We start from the raw sequence: 18,816 nt of genomic DNA on the forward strand, positions 1-18,816 counted from the left end.
GAGAGGAGAGGAGAGGAGAGGAGAGGAGAGGAGAGGAGAGGGATGGGGAGAGGGATGGGGAGAGGAGAGGAGAGGAGAGGAGAATTCATTATTCATTGTATGCTTACAGTATCATGTAACCTCTCATTCCAAATAAGATCAACACAAGTAGAGTACAAAACTCAAGGTTGACCACATTGCCAGAATCAACACTGTCAAAGCAACCACAAGCTTCCCATGGAGTAGAGATGGCACCATACTGGGTGCGCTTCAGGCCAGCCTGGCTTTGGGTCCTATAAAAAGTAATTTGGCCCAAAGTTCTCTCAACTTCGTTGATGTAACTAAAATTCTTGAGTGCAAATCGTGGACCAGAACCTGACTAGCTGCTAATAGAGTGAGCTGCACTGTGCTAGCATGCAGTGAAAACAATGACACGCCTCCCTGGAAGCACAGTGTAGTCCATGACCTGAAAACCAACTAGACAAAACCACCGCTCACATCTGACTCCTGCACTCACTCTCCCTTTACTATAGCATAAGACCTTGGGAATGTCTTAAAGCTATCTAAACTTGAGTTATTGGAGGCTGGATAGAAGCTACCAAAAAAAAGTTGCTACAACATAGCAGCAAACCTCACAGGAAGAACTATCAAAAGAGAAAGACATGCCCCCAAACCAAAACCCTGAACACTTAACAAATTGATTCTAAAATCTAACCTGAATGGGATTATAAAATGTCACTTGGGAAAATGAATGCTTAAAATACGAATTTGTAACTATGGAAAATACTGACCAATTATGTTTGAAATGCTTGGCAAGATAAGTTAATGACTTTCTGTAAAGAGTGAGAAAGAACTACACAATAAAAAAAATCAGGAAGAAATAAATCAAGAACAGGAGGATATTAATAGAAGCCATTCAACATTCAGAAACAAAAACCGCCATGACTGAAATCACAAAACTGCATAAAATTTGAACACAATGAGTTTGAACACAATGTTCCTAGCTTACGTCATAAAAATAGCACAAAAGACATGACATGAATATGGGATACAAGTTAAAATGTTTTTGCATTGGAGAATTATAACTCTTTGGATTACAAGATCATTAAAAACTTCTAACAAGTAGAGACAGTTTAACTACAGGAAATATAAAAAAATGAAAATATTATTTAGGTTTCTATAGAGATTGCATAAAAGGAAATATTAAATTGACAACAAATTCTTACATTCAACAACAGGTGCCAGACACCAATGGAATATCATCTCAGGGATGCCAGGGGAAATGCTGGCCCAGTGAGACACGCACAAGTACCTGGACTATAGTCAAAGGGAGAAACCGAAGGAAGTATGAACTCATGAAGCAGGAAATTCCAAGTTACACAGAGATTCTCACACAAAACCTAAGCCACAACACATGGATGCTCACTCAGAGAATAATGAAATATGTACTTTAGAAAAACAGTAAACACAGCAAGACTTAATTTAACACACAGATGTATGTGCACACGTATACGAACTATTCATAGAGATTATTTTCAAAGGTTGGTAAAAAGTAAGGTAATTCATTTTAAAGTACAGGTAATCAGATTGGGCAATTGTATTCAATAGCCAAGAAAATATCCCATAGCTCATGAGCCTTTTCAAAGACAGAAATACAAAATTATTTGTGTGTGTGTGTGTGTGTGTGTGTGTGTGTGTGTGTGTGTGTGTGTGTAAATTGAAAACTAGAAGCAACCACTACAGGAACAGAAGTGCAGCTCAAGTTTAGAAGAGTAAAAGAAAGGGAAAGTTTCAATAATGCAAGAGTTTAAAAGATAAAAAGCAAAGTAGGTTTAAACATGTAAAATGGAATGATTATGTATAGGCACAGATATAGATAATATATAATTAGACATAGATATAGATAGATACAGATATAGGTTATCTATAGATATGGATATAGATATCTAAAGAGAAAGAGATAGAAGTACATGATATGATATAGATATCTATAGAGAAAGAGATAGAGATAGAAGTACATGATATGATATAGATATAAATGATATAGATATACATATAGATACACATATAAACTATTGCTTCTGACATTAACCCTTCTAGCTCCATTCTACAACATTCAGTCCACCTCACTACTCATCTTCCCTCCTGCTTCTTAGTGAATGAAGAGACTCAAAGGCAACAAGGGAGTGCACGTCCAGCTTAAACCAAAACAGAAACCAAAAAAATGACAGTATGGAAAAGAAAACACCCACGGATTCCTCTTGGAATCTACTTCTCTAGGAGCTCTGCGGTTTGAACAGCCACTGACCCTCCCTCTACGTGTCTCTTGATGGCCCTCACTCATGTGCACTAGAGCACTGGTCACAGGAAACTGGAAGCTGCTTTTTACATAACTTCAAGCCTTAGCACATGGCAAGCACACCTCAGGAAAGATGAAGATAGCAACTGCCTTTGAACTCACCACAAGGTCTCTGCCCCCATCTCTCTTTACAGTACACCAGACAGAGGAATGCAGTACAGAGTATGAGGGGGCCATACACTCTGATATTGGTCTCTTTAGTCCCATTACAGACTGTTTTAAACCAGTACTCACCGTATCAGCCTGGGCCAGAGACAGAGATGTTTTGAAAGAACCAGATGAGATATGCCAGAGATGATCTGCCTAGAATTATAGGATACTCGACCCTGGCATCCTAGATGATCTACTTAGAATTATCTGATACTTGACCATGGCATTCTAGCTGAGAAAACACTATGATTCTATAGGCAATCTTATAAGAAACTGATAAAAGCAATCTTAAATAGCAGAGCATCCAATTCAGTATGTGACTGATGGCTTTACAAAAGTGATGAGCCTATTTCATAATTCCAACTGTGATCAAAAACTGTAAGTTTCTTTGAAATATTTTCCTCCTATAGACCCCAAGCCCATATACTTAGCCTCATTTCTAAATAAAAAATATAGAAAGAATATAACTCTGAAAAAGCTATAAGGGAGGAATCTTCACCCCACTCTGCCCCGCTCATTATTAACACCAACCACTGGCCAACAAAAATCAACCCTAGCTCAGTGACAGATGCCCTGTAACTTCTGTGTGTTGCACCCTGAGCCTTTACATGCGAACATGATGTCTCATGCAGTTTTGGATACCAACCTCAGTTTTCTCCACATTTTAGTTTTTATCCCAGTCAACATTTGTGTTGCTGCTGTTTAGTCAACTAGAATTATTCAACAAAGTGCCCTTCTTTACGCTTGTTTTCATTTTTCTATTTTGAGTGACTTTGTGAGGGTTTGGAGCCATAGCTCAGTGGTGGAGCTGTTGCATAGCATGTTGGAGTCCCTAGGTCAATCTCTGGTGATCAAAAAAAGTTAAAGAAAAGTTTAAAAGAGCTTCCTGGTGACATTCCATGAATTGTCAGTGCATATACCATGAGGCATGAAAAATGAATGCTTGCTACTTTGCCTGTAAATGTTTCTGTCTTTAAATGTGATTTTGATCAGTGTGTGTGCATGTGTAGCATATACATGTGGATAAATATAAATGGAAATTTATGTAAATTTGTAAATATAAGTGGACATTCAGATCTGAATATGCTCAGAAATAGATTGTCACCTTTAAGCTCTTCAAACTATCTTGTGTTTTCACTAACTCATTAATTATACATATTTATGGGGGAGAGTGTGTCATAGCAATAAAGGCAAGCAGCATGTAATGATCAACTCAGAGAAACTGGCCTGTTACATGATATTTACCATAGGTGGTTGGGAACATTCAAACAATAGAAGCTTAAATGTAATATGATTACATTGACATTACTAATAGGCATGTATCATGTATTAGCTATACAGTAAATAGTTACTTGAATTCTACTAACACTATTCAGTGTTTACCCCACAGAAGCACAGGTGGACTTCCTTGATAGTCCATACAATGACCAAGAATATAAAGTGGGTAGGAACCTTTAGCTGTGATTTTCAAGGGACACTGTTTTTATGAGTCACAAACAACTAATTCTGTTATGAAAAACAGAAATTCAGAACATCTACATTTTTTTCAAGCATAGATTTAAAATTCTGAGAGAGAATAACCCAGATAATACTAACTTAAAAATATGTCTTAAATACTTAAAAATACATCAATACTCATGGTATAGCTACTGTGGCTATATCATTTGTCACTTGGAGATTTGAAGAGATGTTATGCATAGAAGGGACCAACACCATCACTTCAAAGGTCCAAAAACTAAGATAAAGTGAAAAAGTGATTTGTACACACACACACACACACACACACCATGTTGACATGTGTATAATATGCACATGTCATTGCCCTAATCCAGAGCTCAGTCTACAAATTTTCATTGTCTTTAAATTAGATAATTCTTCTAATTAGAGAATATGGCATACTAGGCAGCATCTATGAAATTTCATATATATATATAAACATATATATATATATATATATATATATATATATATATATATATATATCCCTCTATATATCATCTGCTGTCCTAAAAGGAGAGTTAACAAAGAAACGTATCTTAGTCTTGGAACTGAACAGAAGGGTAGGTTCCAAACTGCATTATCTAGAAGTTGAAACTAGATGTAAAAGTATACAATGCAGAGAGTGATTAGTTCAGTCTCACTCCCTAGGGCATGACCTTGAACATCCAAATGGCAAAATCCTTACAACAGTCCTCAAAATTGATTTGAAATTATAAGGTGACATCAGTTCCTTTAAATGATTTCTTTACTAACACACACACATACACACACACACACACACACACACACACACACACACATACACATCACACACACACACACACACACACACACACACACACACAAACGACTGAACTTACTGAGCTGTAGAGATAGCCTTCTCCATTCATGGCCACATAAAGGCTGGCTTTCACCCCTTGGATGGCCACCACACGCAGTCCTACAGGAATTAGATTGAAGAGGGCTAGAAGGAAAAAAAGAAAAGAAAAAACAAAGAAAAAGATTACTGACTGTGTGAATAAATCACTTTGTTTTTTACAATGGTACATTTTTGGTTATTAAAAATCTATTGATTGGCAATAGTATGAAGATATTTATGGAAAGGAGAGGGGAGAGAAGGGATAAAGAAGGAGACAGGGAGGCAGGGAGAGAGAGAATTAAAACCACAAAGAGAGCCACACTGCTTTGGTGTAGCTGCATTAGTATTAATTACTCAAAAAAAGCTCCAGTGATTTAAATGACTCAAATGGAAGAAAATGCTAGGCTAGGAGGACCATAAGGGTCTACACAGATTGAAATATCTAGGATCCCTGCTCCTCAAAATAAACACATGAAGTATAAGGAAATATGTCTAACAAATAATCTGCAATAATAAGCTCTCAATAGCAGAAAGAAATGGTAAAACTTAATCTTTAAAACATGACAGAACCTGATTCAGTTTTCTTGCTGTGACTAACTTGTTGGGTTTGAGCCCAATAGTAGACACAATCATACACTGACACCGAGCAACAGTGGAGAGATCTTGTCTGTTTGGAGAAATATAAAACAGTCTACTTAAGGAGACAAAGGTAAGACATATGGAGTAATCTAATACACTGTATAATTTATTTCTATAATTAAATGTAATATGTGCTGCTTTCTATATATAGTTTGTTTGTGTAGAAATGAGAAAAATTTTGAGGAAGATTTTTGAATCCTCTGGTATAAATGAAGATATGTTGATAAATGACAAGGTGGTTTGAATGCAAGTGGCCCCCATAAGGCCTTATATTTGTATGATTGATCTCTAGTAGGTGGTCTGACTGCTTGGGGAAGAATTAAGAGTTATGGCATTATTGGAGGAGGAGTGTTGTGTCATTGGGGATGGACTTTGAGGTTCTAAAAGGCCATGCCAGGCCCAGCCTCACTCTGCCTCTTGCTGGAGCATTAGATGTGAGCTCTCAGCTACAGCACAGTGCCATGTCTACTTTCTTGCTGCTTTGCTCCCTGCTATGATAGTCATGGACCCACCCTCTGAAACTGGGAAGTTAAATGCTTTTTTTTTTTTTTTAAACCACCTTGGCCTTGGTGTCTCTGCACATCAACAGAACAGTACCTAAGACAAATGGACAGGCAATTAACAGATAGTTTGAGCTACAACAGATATATGTCATAGCTAAAGAAAAATATACTATATAAAACATAAAAATTAAGTTGGCTAGTTGATGTAAACAATGTAAAATCAAACAAGAATGTTGTGGTCTTTATGTATTCAAATTGCCTGTAGCTCAAATTGCTAAGCCAATGTGTTCACTCAGAGAAACACAAACGCATGGACCAGGAAAGACAAAGAAGGTGCCCTATGCTCCTTCTAGCAACGTCTTGGGCATAAAATATCTCCCTGGAAATATTTTCATCATGCGCAGAAGGAGCGGAACCACCTAGTTATACTTTCTAGATGGCATTGCAGAGAGGCATTAAATACCTCATGACTACATTTGTAAAAGAATTCCTTGCAGTTCTCTCTAATACACTGACTAGCAGTCTTCATTTACCCTCTCTACAGATAAAATTCCGTCAGGTCTGATCCTGCCAAAGTTTGCTTGAGTACACCCATAAATTAACCCAAGAGCTTCCAGCTGGCTGCTCTCAACTTCAGACGGTAAGCTGTGTGCACACAGCACAGACACAGGCAGGTACTGCCCTTGAATTTTAGTCAATTTTTCACATGAATCTTGCAGAACGTAAACTTTTAGACTTCAGGTTCCCTGTGGCAGGATTAGACACCTAGTTGATGACACTGGCTAAGACGTGGCCTCTTTGAACCTGTTTGCTCATTCCTCATGAAGTATGGACTATGCTGTAACAGTTGCTTAAGGATTAATTTTTGACTCAATTTAGAGCTAAGCTAATTTGAATTCTTCCTATAGGCTCACCATTGAGTTTGCACATTTTAAATTGCTTAAGAAATATAAAACAGTCTCCTTAAGGAGGCATAGCTAAGACATATTGGAGTAACCTAACACGCTGTATAATTTATTTCTATAATTAAATGTAATATGTGCTTCTTTCTATATATAGTTTGTTTGTTGTGGAAGATCAGGGGGGAAAAAAAAGCATGGAAGAGTTTTGTGGCCTGAGGCATCCAGGAAATGTTTCACAGCAAACATGAGATGGGAGGTGACATTTAGGAAAGGAGAAGAATGTTACACTCTTTCTTGTGAGAAAGGAGAAAGCACAACATGTAAATAAACAAGGATTCTTCTAATCATACAGAGTTAGACTTTACCAAATGGACACAGGAAGACTAGAGCGAATCAAAGGATGGAGAGCTTTGAAGTGGATGTTTCTATAGCAGCCGGCCACTCAGAGTCACATGACTTTGAGCTCCATGCACTGCATTATGTCATTAATTTCCTCTCTGTAAAACGAGCATGTTAGGCAGGTGTAACAATTTACTGTACCTGTTTGTAACAAAAGAATTTAGAAAAGCCACAATGCCCTCTAAAATGTTTCAGAAACAGAGTCATTTACCATTAACAGTAAATGTTCCTTTCTGTATATATGGATGATGTATATATTCTGTATATATGGATGATGATGTGTATACATGAGAGCACACACACCACAGTGCACATGTGCCAGCTACAGGGCACCCTCAGGTGTATGTGCCCACCTTCCACCTTCTTTTAAAGCATGGTTTCTGGGTTGTTCCCAGGTATTTGTGCTAGGCTATCTGGCCCACCAGCTTGCAGGTTTCTCTCCATCTCCCATCTCTCCATGGGAACTCTGGAATTCCATATACACAATCATGCCTGCCTTATAGGAGTTGCAAGGGTTCACACCTAGGTCCTCCTATTTGTATTCCAAGCACTTTGCTCATTGAGCCATATCCCTAGCTTTATTTAATATTAAATTTATTTAATATCCCTAGCCCAATATTTAATATTTCTAGCTAACAAGTTATGTATAAAATCTCCACAAAGTCCCATAGAATATTTTTTAGTTTATACTCAGCAACTTGATTAATGTTTCAGAAGATAGCATTTCATAACTGTGCATTTATAAGGTGCTCATAAACTCATCAATGGTATTTAGTCCTAATCGATAAATGCCGTTAAGAATTTCTGGCAAAATGGGGATTAAATAAATTTTTAAGACAAATAAATTCAGAGAGGTAACTGAGGCTAAAGTTACTCTAAACTAAGGATTTCTAGCTCCTAACATAGTTATCTGTCAAACAAAACAAAACAATACAAAACAAAACAAAACAAAACAAAAAACAAAAACAAATAAAACAAAAAAGAAACTATATCATTTCTTTGTATCATTTGAACTTTAATTTCCAAAAGTATTTGTTCTTATCAGGTCTCAAAGAAATATATATTTTATCTGATTTTCCCACACATAGTATGACTAGAAATAGCTCTTACAGACTCATTATTTGACACAGACACACAGGTCTTCATGTGCTTAAAGCACCCGTCCTAAAGACAATGTTCCTTCATTTCCTCTTCTCAACATTTTGTCTTATTGCTGTTTCAATGGAATTGTGGTCCCTGCATCATCCCAGACTTGAAAACAAGGGCTACGTCCAAGCAGGTGATTGCAGACCCATGAAAGAGGCAGAGTCCCTAAGAGTGGGATGATGGCAGCAGACCATCACTCAGTTACTATACTTTACTTTGGGGAAAGAAAACGGCCCTTATTGGTTGAGTCCATGTAATCTTGATAGAGGATGCCAATGAAAGCAGAAGTTGTGTGCAAAGAACATATTAAATTAAATGCAAGGCAATTATGCATTATAAATGAAACCATCTACTAGAAAATATCAGGTTTTAATAATGATTCTTGTAAGAACAAACAAAGGGAGTGAAAAACTTCTGAGAATACAATCTCCCAAGAAGAGACTATTCAGAATTGGAGCCTGGCTGAAGCAGCTGAAGCAGAAGAGAGAAGCCATTCGAAGGTTGTCCTTCTGTGAGGGGCTTAAGGAACATAGAAATACTAGTGGGTAACTAACACAAACAGAGAACATCCTCCATAAAGCACAAGTGATAATGGCTTTCAAATAGAATGCTTAGAGAGACTTAGCTTGTACCTCAAAGATTTAGCAAACAACTTTAAATCGACTTTTCAGTGGTAAGAGCTAAAAGCCTATTCAGTTAAGAAGTTTTTCTATAGGACTCTGGAGTTAGGCTCCCAGCACCCATGTTGGGCAATCCAAAACCACCTTTTAAACCACAATTCAATCAGAGGACTCAACACCTTTACCTGCACACATTCTCTCTCTCTCTCTCTCTCTCTCTCTCTCTCTCTCTCTCTCTCTCTCTCACACACACACACACACACACACACACACACATAGACACACACACACAGTCATACATACACACATGTGCACACACACACACACACACAGACACACACACACGTTTGAGAGTACAGACTCAATTCTCTTATGAAAGATCTTCATCTTGACTTCTAAGTAGCCTTACTTTTGCCTTATCTAGAGACCACAGAAGCCCTTCACACTGGGTGAGAATTTCTACTAAATGTGATCTTCATCCTTAAGCCCCTCAATAACTAGGATACTGGACTCCACCAGGTTCTTCAGATTCGTAGCATCTGCTCATGCCATTTCCTTCCTAGTCTCTGTTTCTTTTTTTAATTAGATATTTTTTTCATTTACATTTCAAATGCTATCCCCTTTTCTAGTTTCCTCTCTGAAAGTCCCCTATACCCTCCAACCGCCCTGCTCTCCAACCTACCCACTTCTGCTTCCTCGTCCTGGCATTCCCCTATACTGGGGCATACAATCTTTGCAAGACCAAGGGCCTCTCCTCCCATTGATGACCTACTAGGTCATCCTCTGCGACATATGCAACTAGAGACACAAACTCTGGGGGGTACTGGCTGGTTCATATTGTTATTCCTCCTATGGGGTTGCAGACCCCTTTAGCTCCTTGGGTACTTTCTCTAGCTCCTTCATTGGGGGCCCTGTGTTCCATCCAATAGATTACTATGAACATCCACTTCTGTATTTGCCAGGCACTGGCATAGCCTCACAAGAGATAGCTACATCAGGGCCCTGTCAGCAAAATCTTGCTGGCATATGCAATAGTGTCTCGGTTTAGTGGTTGTTTATGGGATGGATCCCTGGGTATGGCAGTCTCTGGATGGTCCTTCCTTCTTTCTCAGCTCCAAACTTTGTCTNTGAAACTCCTTCCATGGGTATTTTGTTCCCCATTCTAAGAAGAAACAGAGTATCCACACTTTTGTCTTCCTTCTTCTTTCATGTGTTTTGCAATTTGTATCTTGGGTATTCTAAGTTTCTGGGCTAATTAATATCCACCTATCAGTGAGTGCATATCATGTGAGTTCTTTTGTGATTGGGTTACCTAACTCAAGATAATATCCTCTAGATCCATCCATTTGCCTAAAAATTTCATAAATTCATTGTTTTTAATAGCTGAGTAGTAGTCCATTGGGTAAATGTACCCAGTTTTCTATATCCATTCTATCTCTTACAACCTGACACCATCTTACATTTATAACTTCATACCTGTCACCCACTGCATCCAAGATAATTAGAAGAATATAGCTTTCCATTTCCTAACTTCCTCTTGGTTTGTAGACAGAATTGGTTATTGCAGATAATTCCTTTCATCTGACTTTCAAAGGTGTGTGTATGTATTTGTGTGTGTGTGTGTGTGTGTGTGTGTGCGTGAATGCCTGTATCCTAATACTCACAATGTGTCAGTACCTACAGAAGCCCTAAAGAAGATGGTAGATCTAGAGTTACCAATAGCAGTGAGTTGTGCAAATTGGATGCTAGGATCTTAGCTTGGGTCCTCTGGAAGAGCAGAAAGCACTCTTAACACTAATCCATCTCTCCAGCCCCATCATTCTATTCTTCAAGCTCTAATTTATTCAACCATCCCCTGAGTCTTGCAGAAGCCCATCAGAGATAGTAGGTCCCTTCCTACAGGTATTTCATTAATGCATGTGGGAAATGATCCTTAGAATTGTTTACTTACCTATCTATCTCCATTCCTAAGTACAAATCACTTAAGGCACCTCTATAATGTCTTGCTTGGTAACATGGTCACAGCTTGTGTTTTTTTACATGTGATTTAAATAAAAGTCTACAGAATTTTATAAATACCAACAAAATACGCCTTATTTAGAAACACATCACTTTCATACAGATCTATCTATTGTGCACTTACACCATGTCACATGTCCTGAACGTGCAAGGGAAGATGAGTGACTCCAACAGACGCAAACTCCAGTGCATACATTTTCCCTGGGTGGTCCTTTCATGTCTTTAACTTAAAGGCACTGGACTTAACATGGCCTTGATCTAAGAAACGGTTGCCTAGCGTTGGCTGAATAACAATAATAATAATAAAATGCATCAAAACTCTCTGTCTTGCTTATTCTTTTCTAGGAAGATTTTCCATAATTGACTATTTGAGAGAAATTTAAGCTAATATTACTGCACATGAACTACATTTGAATATGGAATCAAACAGAAGAGAGAAAGTCCCTATATTCTGAGAAGTGAAACATGGAATGCAGGAGTTTATGCGAGAGAGCGACTGTGTGGTCTGTCAGGACACAAGGAGGTTAAAGGTTGCCAGGAAGGGGAGAGTTTTTAGTATCCATTGTCATAAAAACATAATAGGTTGTTGTGATGAGTTTTAATGTGAACTTGCCACAATTAAAATCACATAAGTGGAGAGCCTCAAGTGAGGAACTGTCCCTGTTGTTTTGAGTTGGTGTAGAAAGCACCTCCTGGTGCCGGGTGCGGTGGCGCACGCATTTAATCCCAGCTCTGGAGGCAGAGGCAGGCAGATTTTTGCGTTTGAGGCCAGCCTGGTCACAAAGTGAGTTCCAGGACAGCCAGGGCTACACAGAGAAACCCTGTCTCAAAAAAAAGAAAAAAAGAAAAAAAAAAAAGAAAGCACCTCCAGATTGTAGGCCGCGCCTTCTCTTAAGAAGTATCACTTTGGCTATTGACTGAAGTACTCTTGTCTAAAATCTAGTAAACATAAACATCATAGTAAATTCATATATTAAAAAAAAGAGCTCAAATAAGTGAGTATGGCAGAAGGAGGATGCTTTGCCCTTTGCTTTCTGTATCTTCCTTCTTGCCTTCCTGCTGCTGCTGCTGCTGCTGCTGCTGCTGCTGCTGCTGCTGCTGCTGCTGCTGCTGCTGAGGATGATGATGATGATTCCTTCTCTGATGGTGGAAGATGCATTTGCAGGCTTTCATGGTAGGTTAAAGATCAGCATCTCTTGAGGAATCTTCAGGGCTTCCTTGCACAAGACTTGAACTGCTGAGACACCCAGCCTAGGAACTGAGCAACTCTTGGTTTTCACTCCCTACTGAGAGCTATTGTGGGGCTACTCCAATTGCTGAGCTACTTTGGCCTCAAGGAACACATAGCTACAGAGGCAAGGCACTTAGGTATGCCTCTTCTGTGGCTACTATTTTAAAGTTGCTTTAATTTAACACGCACATACATTCATCCTTAGAGTTCTGTTCTGTGAGAATGCCCAGATTAACACGCCCATCTTTCAAACTGATGTTGGAGTAGAAAGATAATGTTTTATAAAATGCCATGCAAGTTTGAAATTAATATCCAGCTACTTATCATATGCCTCAAGTGACAAGGATCTAGCAACACATCCACATATCACAAAGAAGAAAGGGAAGAAAGTAAGTGAAGAGAAGAAATTGGAAGAAAACAAGGCCCCTGCAAAATCACCTCTGAAAGATACAAACTCAGTGTACTCAGGGATAGCCTTTTAAATTTCATCTTTGATATAGTTTGCATGCTCATGCTCATATGGAAGAGTGCATGTGTAGGCTTCCGTATGGAGGTTAAAAGGCAACTTACAGGAATTGGTACTCTCCTTCCCCCATGTGAGTCTCAGAGATGCAGCTCAGTTTTCATGCTTGTTAGCAGTCATTTTTACCCACTGAGCCATCTCACTAGCCCCATAAGTAAGTTATAAGGACAAGTTTCTTGTTTCTTGTAATAATTAACAGGTATTTTAAAAAAAGTTGTATTTCAAACTAATGACTGAAGTTTTGCAGTCAACAATGAGGGGGAAAAATTTCATATGACCCATAGAAACTAAATGGAAGGTACTGAGAGAATGAAAATATTTAAAAATAATTTTTTTCTAGATTTCAAGCTGTTTTCAACAAAGATATTTTATTAATGTATGAATAAAATGCTCCATGATACAAAGCCTTAACCTGAAGCAAACAGATATCCACTTCTTTTCTCCTATTGAAATATTTATAATTGCAGTATTTACAATAATATTTTAAGGCACTCTATTGATATTTTTGTCATGAAATATTTGTCTTTATTGTTTATTTTATTTATCACCCTCTAACATCAATTCTGCAACCTTTCTGTTCTCAATAACAAAATGTCATGGTTAAATGTTCAGCAAAATGAAAGATGGTCTAAACTATCCTTCGATAATACGAAGACGATTATATAAATTATGGGAGGGTGAGACTTGCTTACTCATTTAAACTGATTATTCATTCCTCACCTCCATCCTACACTGCACACATCATCCTAACTCTGCACACAGTGCCTACTGCATATCGTTTCCATGCTTGTAGATATGCCGGGTGTCTTTGTAAGCTTCTATTTTCAAATATCTTGGTATCTATTAAATAGATCATTTACTTAGAAATGACCTTTTAGAATACCTGTCATTCTGCTAAACTACTCTAGCTATGGTTAATATAAATTTGTGTGTATGATGCTTTACAGTATGCATAAATGGTGAGCTTGATTTCTGAAATTAAGCTGCTTTAGTAATTATTTTGAAAGCTATTAAGTGCTAAAACTTTTTACTTTTTCATTTTGTAGTATCAAGAATGCCTTGCACAATCAAAACCCAAATAATTCTTTCACTTTTTCTTATGGAAATTAAGAGACAAATAAGATTGGTCTATTCCTTTAGTTTTCAAGTGAGGATCACAAGATCAGAATGAGGCTCGGTCCATGTTGAGATATCACCCTTACACTTAACAGATTTAAGTAAGACCTTGGTGACAAGGATTCTTTGCTCTTTAGTCTACAGAGTTCATTGAGTTTTTATGAAGATAAATTAAGATAATAAAATAGAAGTAAGCCAGATGTACATTTATCAAGGTAAACAGAAAACATCTTTAGCATGTTGATTGGGTTTGTGTTGGGACAAATTCTTGTGCACTGTGTAAAAGCATCAGTTGTCAATAAAGAGCCGGACATCCAATAGCAAGGACGAAGAGAATAGGTGGGACTTCTGTGAAGAGATAGGAATTTTGTAAAGAGTCATAGGCAGGATATTTGATACCGAGATGTGGAGGAAGTCAGATGTAAGAAACTGAGAAGAGGTAACCAGTCACATGATAGATATAGAATAGTCTAAATAGGTTAGCTGAGTTATGAGATAGTTAGGGAACAAGCCTAGCTTACGTCCTAGACATTAATTCATAAATAAAGAAGCTTCCATGTCATTTTTCTAGAACTGGGCAAACATAGAAAAGCCAAATGGTTACAAGTTTGTTGTTTTCTTGTCTCTAAATCTGGAAATTCAGAGGTAGCAGGGCTGGATGATCGCCACTCCATGTTTTAATTTGGCTTTCTTAAAATATCCTGGGATAGGAAAAGCTTTGGGTTTCGCCTTACACAAATGCAAATCCAGGAAGTCCACACAACATATACTTTAAATAACATCCTACATAAGACTGTGGAGTCAACATACTTTAGACTGTGCTGACTCAATGCATCCAGTCTGGTGCCCTGCTTTATAAACAACTGGCCAAATAATCACAGCAGCTGATTTAGTTTCCCCTATGAATCTATTGACTTATGGAACTGATTAGTGCCTTGGGGCTTAGAGACTGAGATTTCTCTTCTAAGCCATTGCCTGGCAACACAGATTGTGGATTTCCAGCTTGGTGAAAATGAGCAACATGGCAGTCTCTTTCTTTGACACAAAAACTAGCAAATATGTACACACCTGAGCACTAAAAAGGGTCCTGCCTTTGGTTTTGTAATGATGACACTACCACATCATGTTCTCCATGATACTCCGGAGATGTTGGAAAAACCCTGCATAATTAACAAGTCAATTCAATGTGAGTCTTTTTTTCCCCCCTTTTCAAATGAAAAATGTAGCACTTCACTATCGATAATGGAAGCAAATGCCTGCCATCACTCTTCCTCAGCAGCCAATTTGTCTTAACCAGAAGGCGTGTCTCCCAGTCCGTTTGGAGAATTCAGTGAACAGCACAGGTTGTCAGTCCACAAGATCAATGGACGAGGAGAAGCATCCAAGAATCTTTTCACGCTGTAGAGCTTTCACAATTATATCTCCTACAAATCTTCCACTCTATGCTGCAGCCATATTGAAATTATTTCCTGTTAGGCTTACTCATTAATGTAGTGTGCCTATTCCAGACACTGAGCAACTTAGGACAGAGTGGTGAAAAAGAAAGGTGTGACCCTTGTTATTGTGACAGTTAGTTTGAAATATCATAAAATATTATAAATTAATTCCATGTGTGTTCTGTGTGTCCATCTTTAGAAACCAGAAAGAAAGTTGATGTGTAAAAATGTAGACTTCCCAGGATCATAAATGCAGCCAACAAATGAGCTGAAATCTAAATCCCAGTGCTCCAATGTGAGAGTGTTATTCTTAAATAAGAGACAAGTTAAGCAATTAGAATCCAAATAGTTATAAAAATAATGAGGAAAACAGGCAATAGTAGCAATATTGGAAGTGTGAGACAGAAATACTCCTGAAATACTCTACCTATCCAAAATATAATTTATTTCCTATGTACAATTGCACAGAGAAAGTACAAAACATCTTACTTGAGCAAACTAGTTTACACTTTCTACAACTAGACTGTGAGCCTCATTAACACGTTACCGTGCAAAAAATGTCTGCCTCACTCTGAAACTATAAGGAATGCCACAGAAATAAATACAATGTGATACATTCTTTTAGAAATGGTGGTATTAAAAATGATTTAAAAACGTAAGACTGATTTCTTCCTTTTATCATTCTCTAGCTAAAAGCTTTACCTTGACGCCTCTCTACCGTAAAAGGTGACTGGAATGTTTCCAAACATTCTCAAACCCACCTGAAATTATCAGTAACTTTCCCTGACTCTGTTTCCCACAACAGCGACATGACCCGTCCCCCCATGACCCCCATTGTCTGAAACATGACTCAGCACCTCTTCCACACAATCTCTTTCCAAACGAGTCAACTCATTTTTCTCCAACATGGCAGAAGCTTTCTCCACCAAGTGATTTCCTGCTTCCTTATCTGAAACTCAATTTTTCTAATCTTAGATTATGTGTCCTGTTCCTATTCTTCAAGATTCAATTTAAAACTAACCTTGTCTGAGTCCATGGCTTTGAGGGATCTCTGATCTCTAAAACCTCATGATTTGCCTGATCACTCCATAGTACCAGAAGTAGCTTACATCAAGTTTTATTTTTAAATGCAAGTCCAAACTCCTCTACTGCTCTTAGAACTGGAAGGAAATGTCTCCAATTCTTTTGTGTAGCTCCATGACCCAAAGGCTGTTAGTCATCAGTCCATTGGTATGGATGAAAATGGGCATGAAAATGCCCATATGACAGCCATGGTAACAGTCAATCACTGGAGGAAGGCATCTTAACACAGGCAAAATGAAGGTTGTGGGATGTTAGTGACACCTGTTAGGCCCATAGGAAGATCACTTGTTCTACAATCCCAACATTTCCAGCTTAATAAACTACTTTTTAAAATAAAATATTATAAAAACTTCCAGGAAAGATTGTGATGATACCTCTGTACTTTAAGCTAATTAAAACGTTTGCATGAAGTTGTACAATAAAATAATGCAAATTTGGAACACAAACTTCAAAAGTGAAGTTCCAGAGATGAGTATAGACCATTGGTTCATAACCCACAGTATACCACAGAATTCTAGGGAATTTTGATGGTTTGTTACTGTTGGTTTTTTGTTTGGTTTTTTGTTTGTTTGTTTGTTTGTTTGTTTGTTTTTAAATTCTGATGCCTACATTGCAGCTATATCAACTAAATAAAAATCTCTGTGACAGAAAGAAATCAATACTCTTTAACTCTACAGGTTATTCTATTGGACAGCAATATTGAAAATCGATAGTTAGAATCTATGAAAGGACAGGAGCTATGTTCTTTCATTTTTTTCCAATGTGTGCTACCTAATTTATTCTTTTTTATTAGATATTTTCTTCATTTATAATTCAAATGCTATCCCCAAAGCCCCCTACACCCTCCCCCTGCTCTGCTCCCCAACCTACCCACTCCTACTTCCAGGCCCTGGTATTCCCCCTTACTGGGGCATATGATCTTCACAAGACCAAGGGCCTCTCCTCCCATTGATGGCTGACTAGGCCATCCTCTGCTACATGTGCAACTAGAGACACAGCTCTGCGGGGTAGCACTAGAAACATTGATATTTCCCTGCCCAAATTATTAATCATCAAGGACCAAGAAGTGATCGTTTTAAGCTCCCATAAAAAAAAATGCCCCAGATTGCATCAAAGTTTCATATTCCATTGTTTTTATCCACTGTCCCTAAACTAAACCATTCCACTCCAGAGGAAGCACTTGTAAAATGTGAAAAGAGCAGAAACCCACAGATCCACAAGTTTGTGCCACAAAGTTATATAACCAGTAAACAATTGCTGATGTTAGGGAGAGAATACTCTTTAGTGGAGATGCCTACAAAGTGATCAAGGAGCTCCCTGGATACAGCTTTCATGCCTTGCTCTTCCTTTTGGGGTGGGCTCCTTAGTGATACAGCTGTATTTGAGTCACTCATGCTCCCCCAACCCCACAGGAAACCCCTGGTTCCTGCTTCTATAAGCAGCCCCTGAACCATGCTCATGTAAGTAACCACAATGAATTATTAGTTACACAAGCTAGAGTTGGGTAGAAAAGTTGACTTCTTGTTGGCATCCTATCAAAGGTAAATGGACTTTTGTTCACATTTCCCCAAGAAAATCTGACAAACAGTGAGGTCAATTTTAAGAAGACAGAGAACAGGGGCACAGAAACTCTAAAGCAGGGGGTTGGCTTATATCAAATCTTACCAGTCAAACTTATGCTTGCTTCTTAGGGCTGTGGGGGGTGGTGGGAGGTGAACAGAGGAGTGAGTTTTTCTTCTATTTTGCCTTTACTAGGTCTCTGACCATGGAAGATGGGTGAGGCTGAAACCTTGGGTAAAATGATTAGCTAGGGAACAACTGGGAAATTCAAGGACAAGAGGTGCCTGCTTTAGCTCTGTGTACTGGTTTAAGGTAGAAGGGAATGTCATCACTGTTCTTAAGTTCAGTACAAAACCTGTGCTGCTGCGCCTTACACCTTTGCCTTTTTTTTTCTTTTAACAGTATTTTCAAAGTTAAAAATAGTCATTGTCAGCTTACAAACTTAAAAAGTTTCTGGTTTTAAGCATGTCTTTTACAAACACATCATTTTACAGAAAATAAAATGTTAAGGATTCAGCAGGGGAAAGCCAAGTGATCTGACCCTCTGTTCAAGCAGCCTTGTCTTTCCTTGGGTGATGGAGAACAGGTGTAAGCGGTTCCTTATTGTTTGAACATGGTTATTTTGACAAACACTGAAAGAAAGCCACAGCTATCCTGGACTAGGTCTTCGAAACTCAAGAAGGTGGAAGGGGAATAAGGAAAAGTAGATGTGCCCTCGGCTGAGATCCATTCAGTTCAACTGTTTCCACTTGGAGTAAGCCAGTGAAAGCATGTGTCCCTGAGGTCTGGGAT

The 18,816-nt window shown here is 38.2% G+C and overlaps 1 protein-coding gene across 4 annotated transcripts in view; it reads right to left on the reverse strand.

Moving 5' to 3' along the window:
* Fgf12 (fibroblast growth factor 12) overlaps nucleotides 1-18,816 on the reverse strand; it is a 577,898-nt gene that overhangs the window by 191,265 nt on the left and 367,817 nt on the right. For all 4 annotated transcript variants that reach the window (XM_021184731.2, XM_021184729.2, XM_029470638.1 and 1 more), the window contains one exon: nucleotides 4,849-4,952. In XM_021184731.2, coding sequence (XP_021040390.1) covers nucleotides 4,849-4,952 — 104 coding nt within the window. The remainder of the gene's footprint in view (nucleotides 1-4,848; nucleotides 4,953-18,816) is intronic.

This window comes from Mus caroli, chromosome 16 (assembly GCF_900094665.2).
Source record: "Mus caroli chromosome 16, CAROLI_EIJ_v1.1, whole genome shotgun sequence".
NCBI classification, from domain to species: Eukaryota; Metazoa; Chordata; class Mammalia; order Rodentia; family Muridae; genus Mus; species Mus caroli.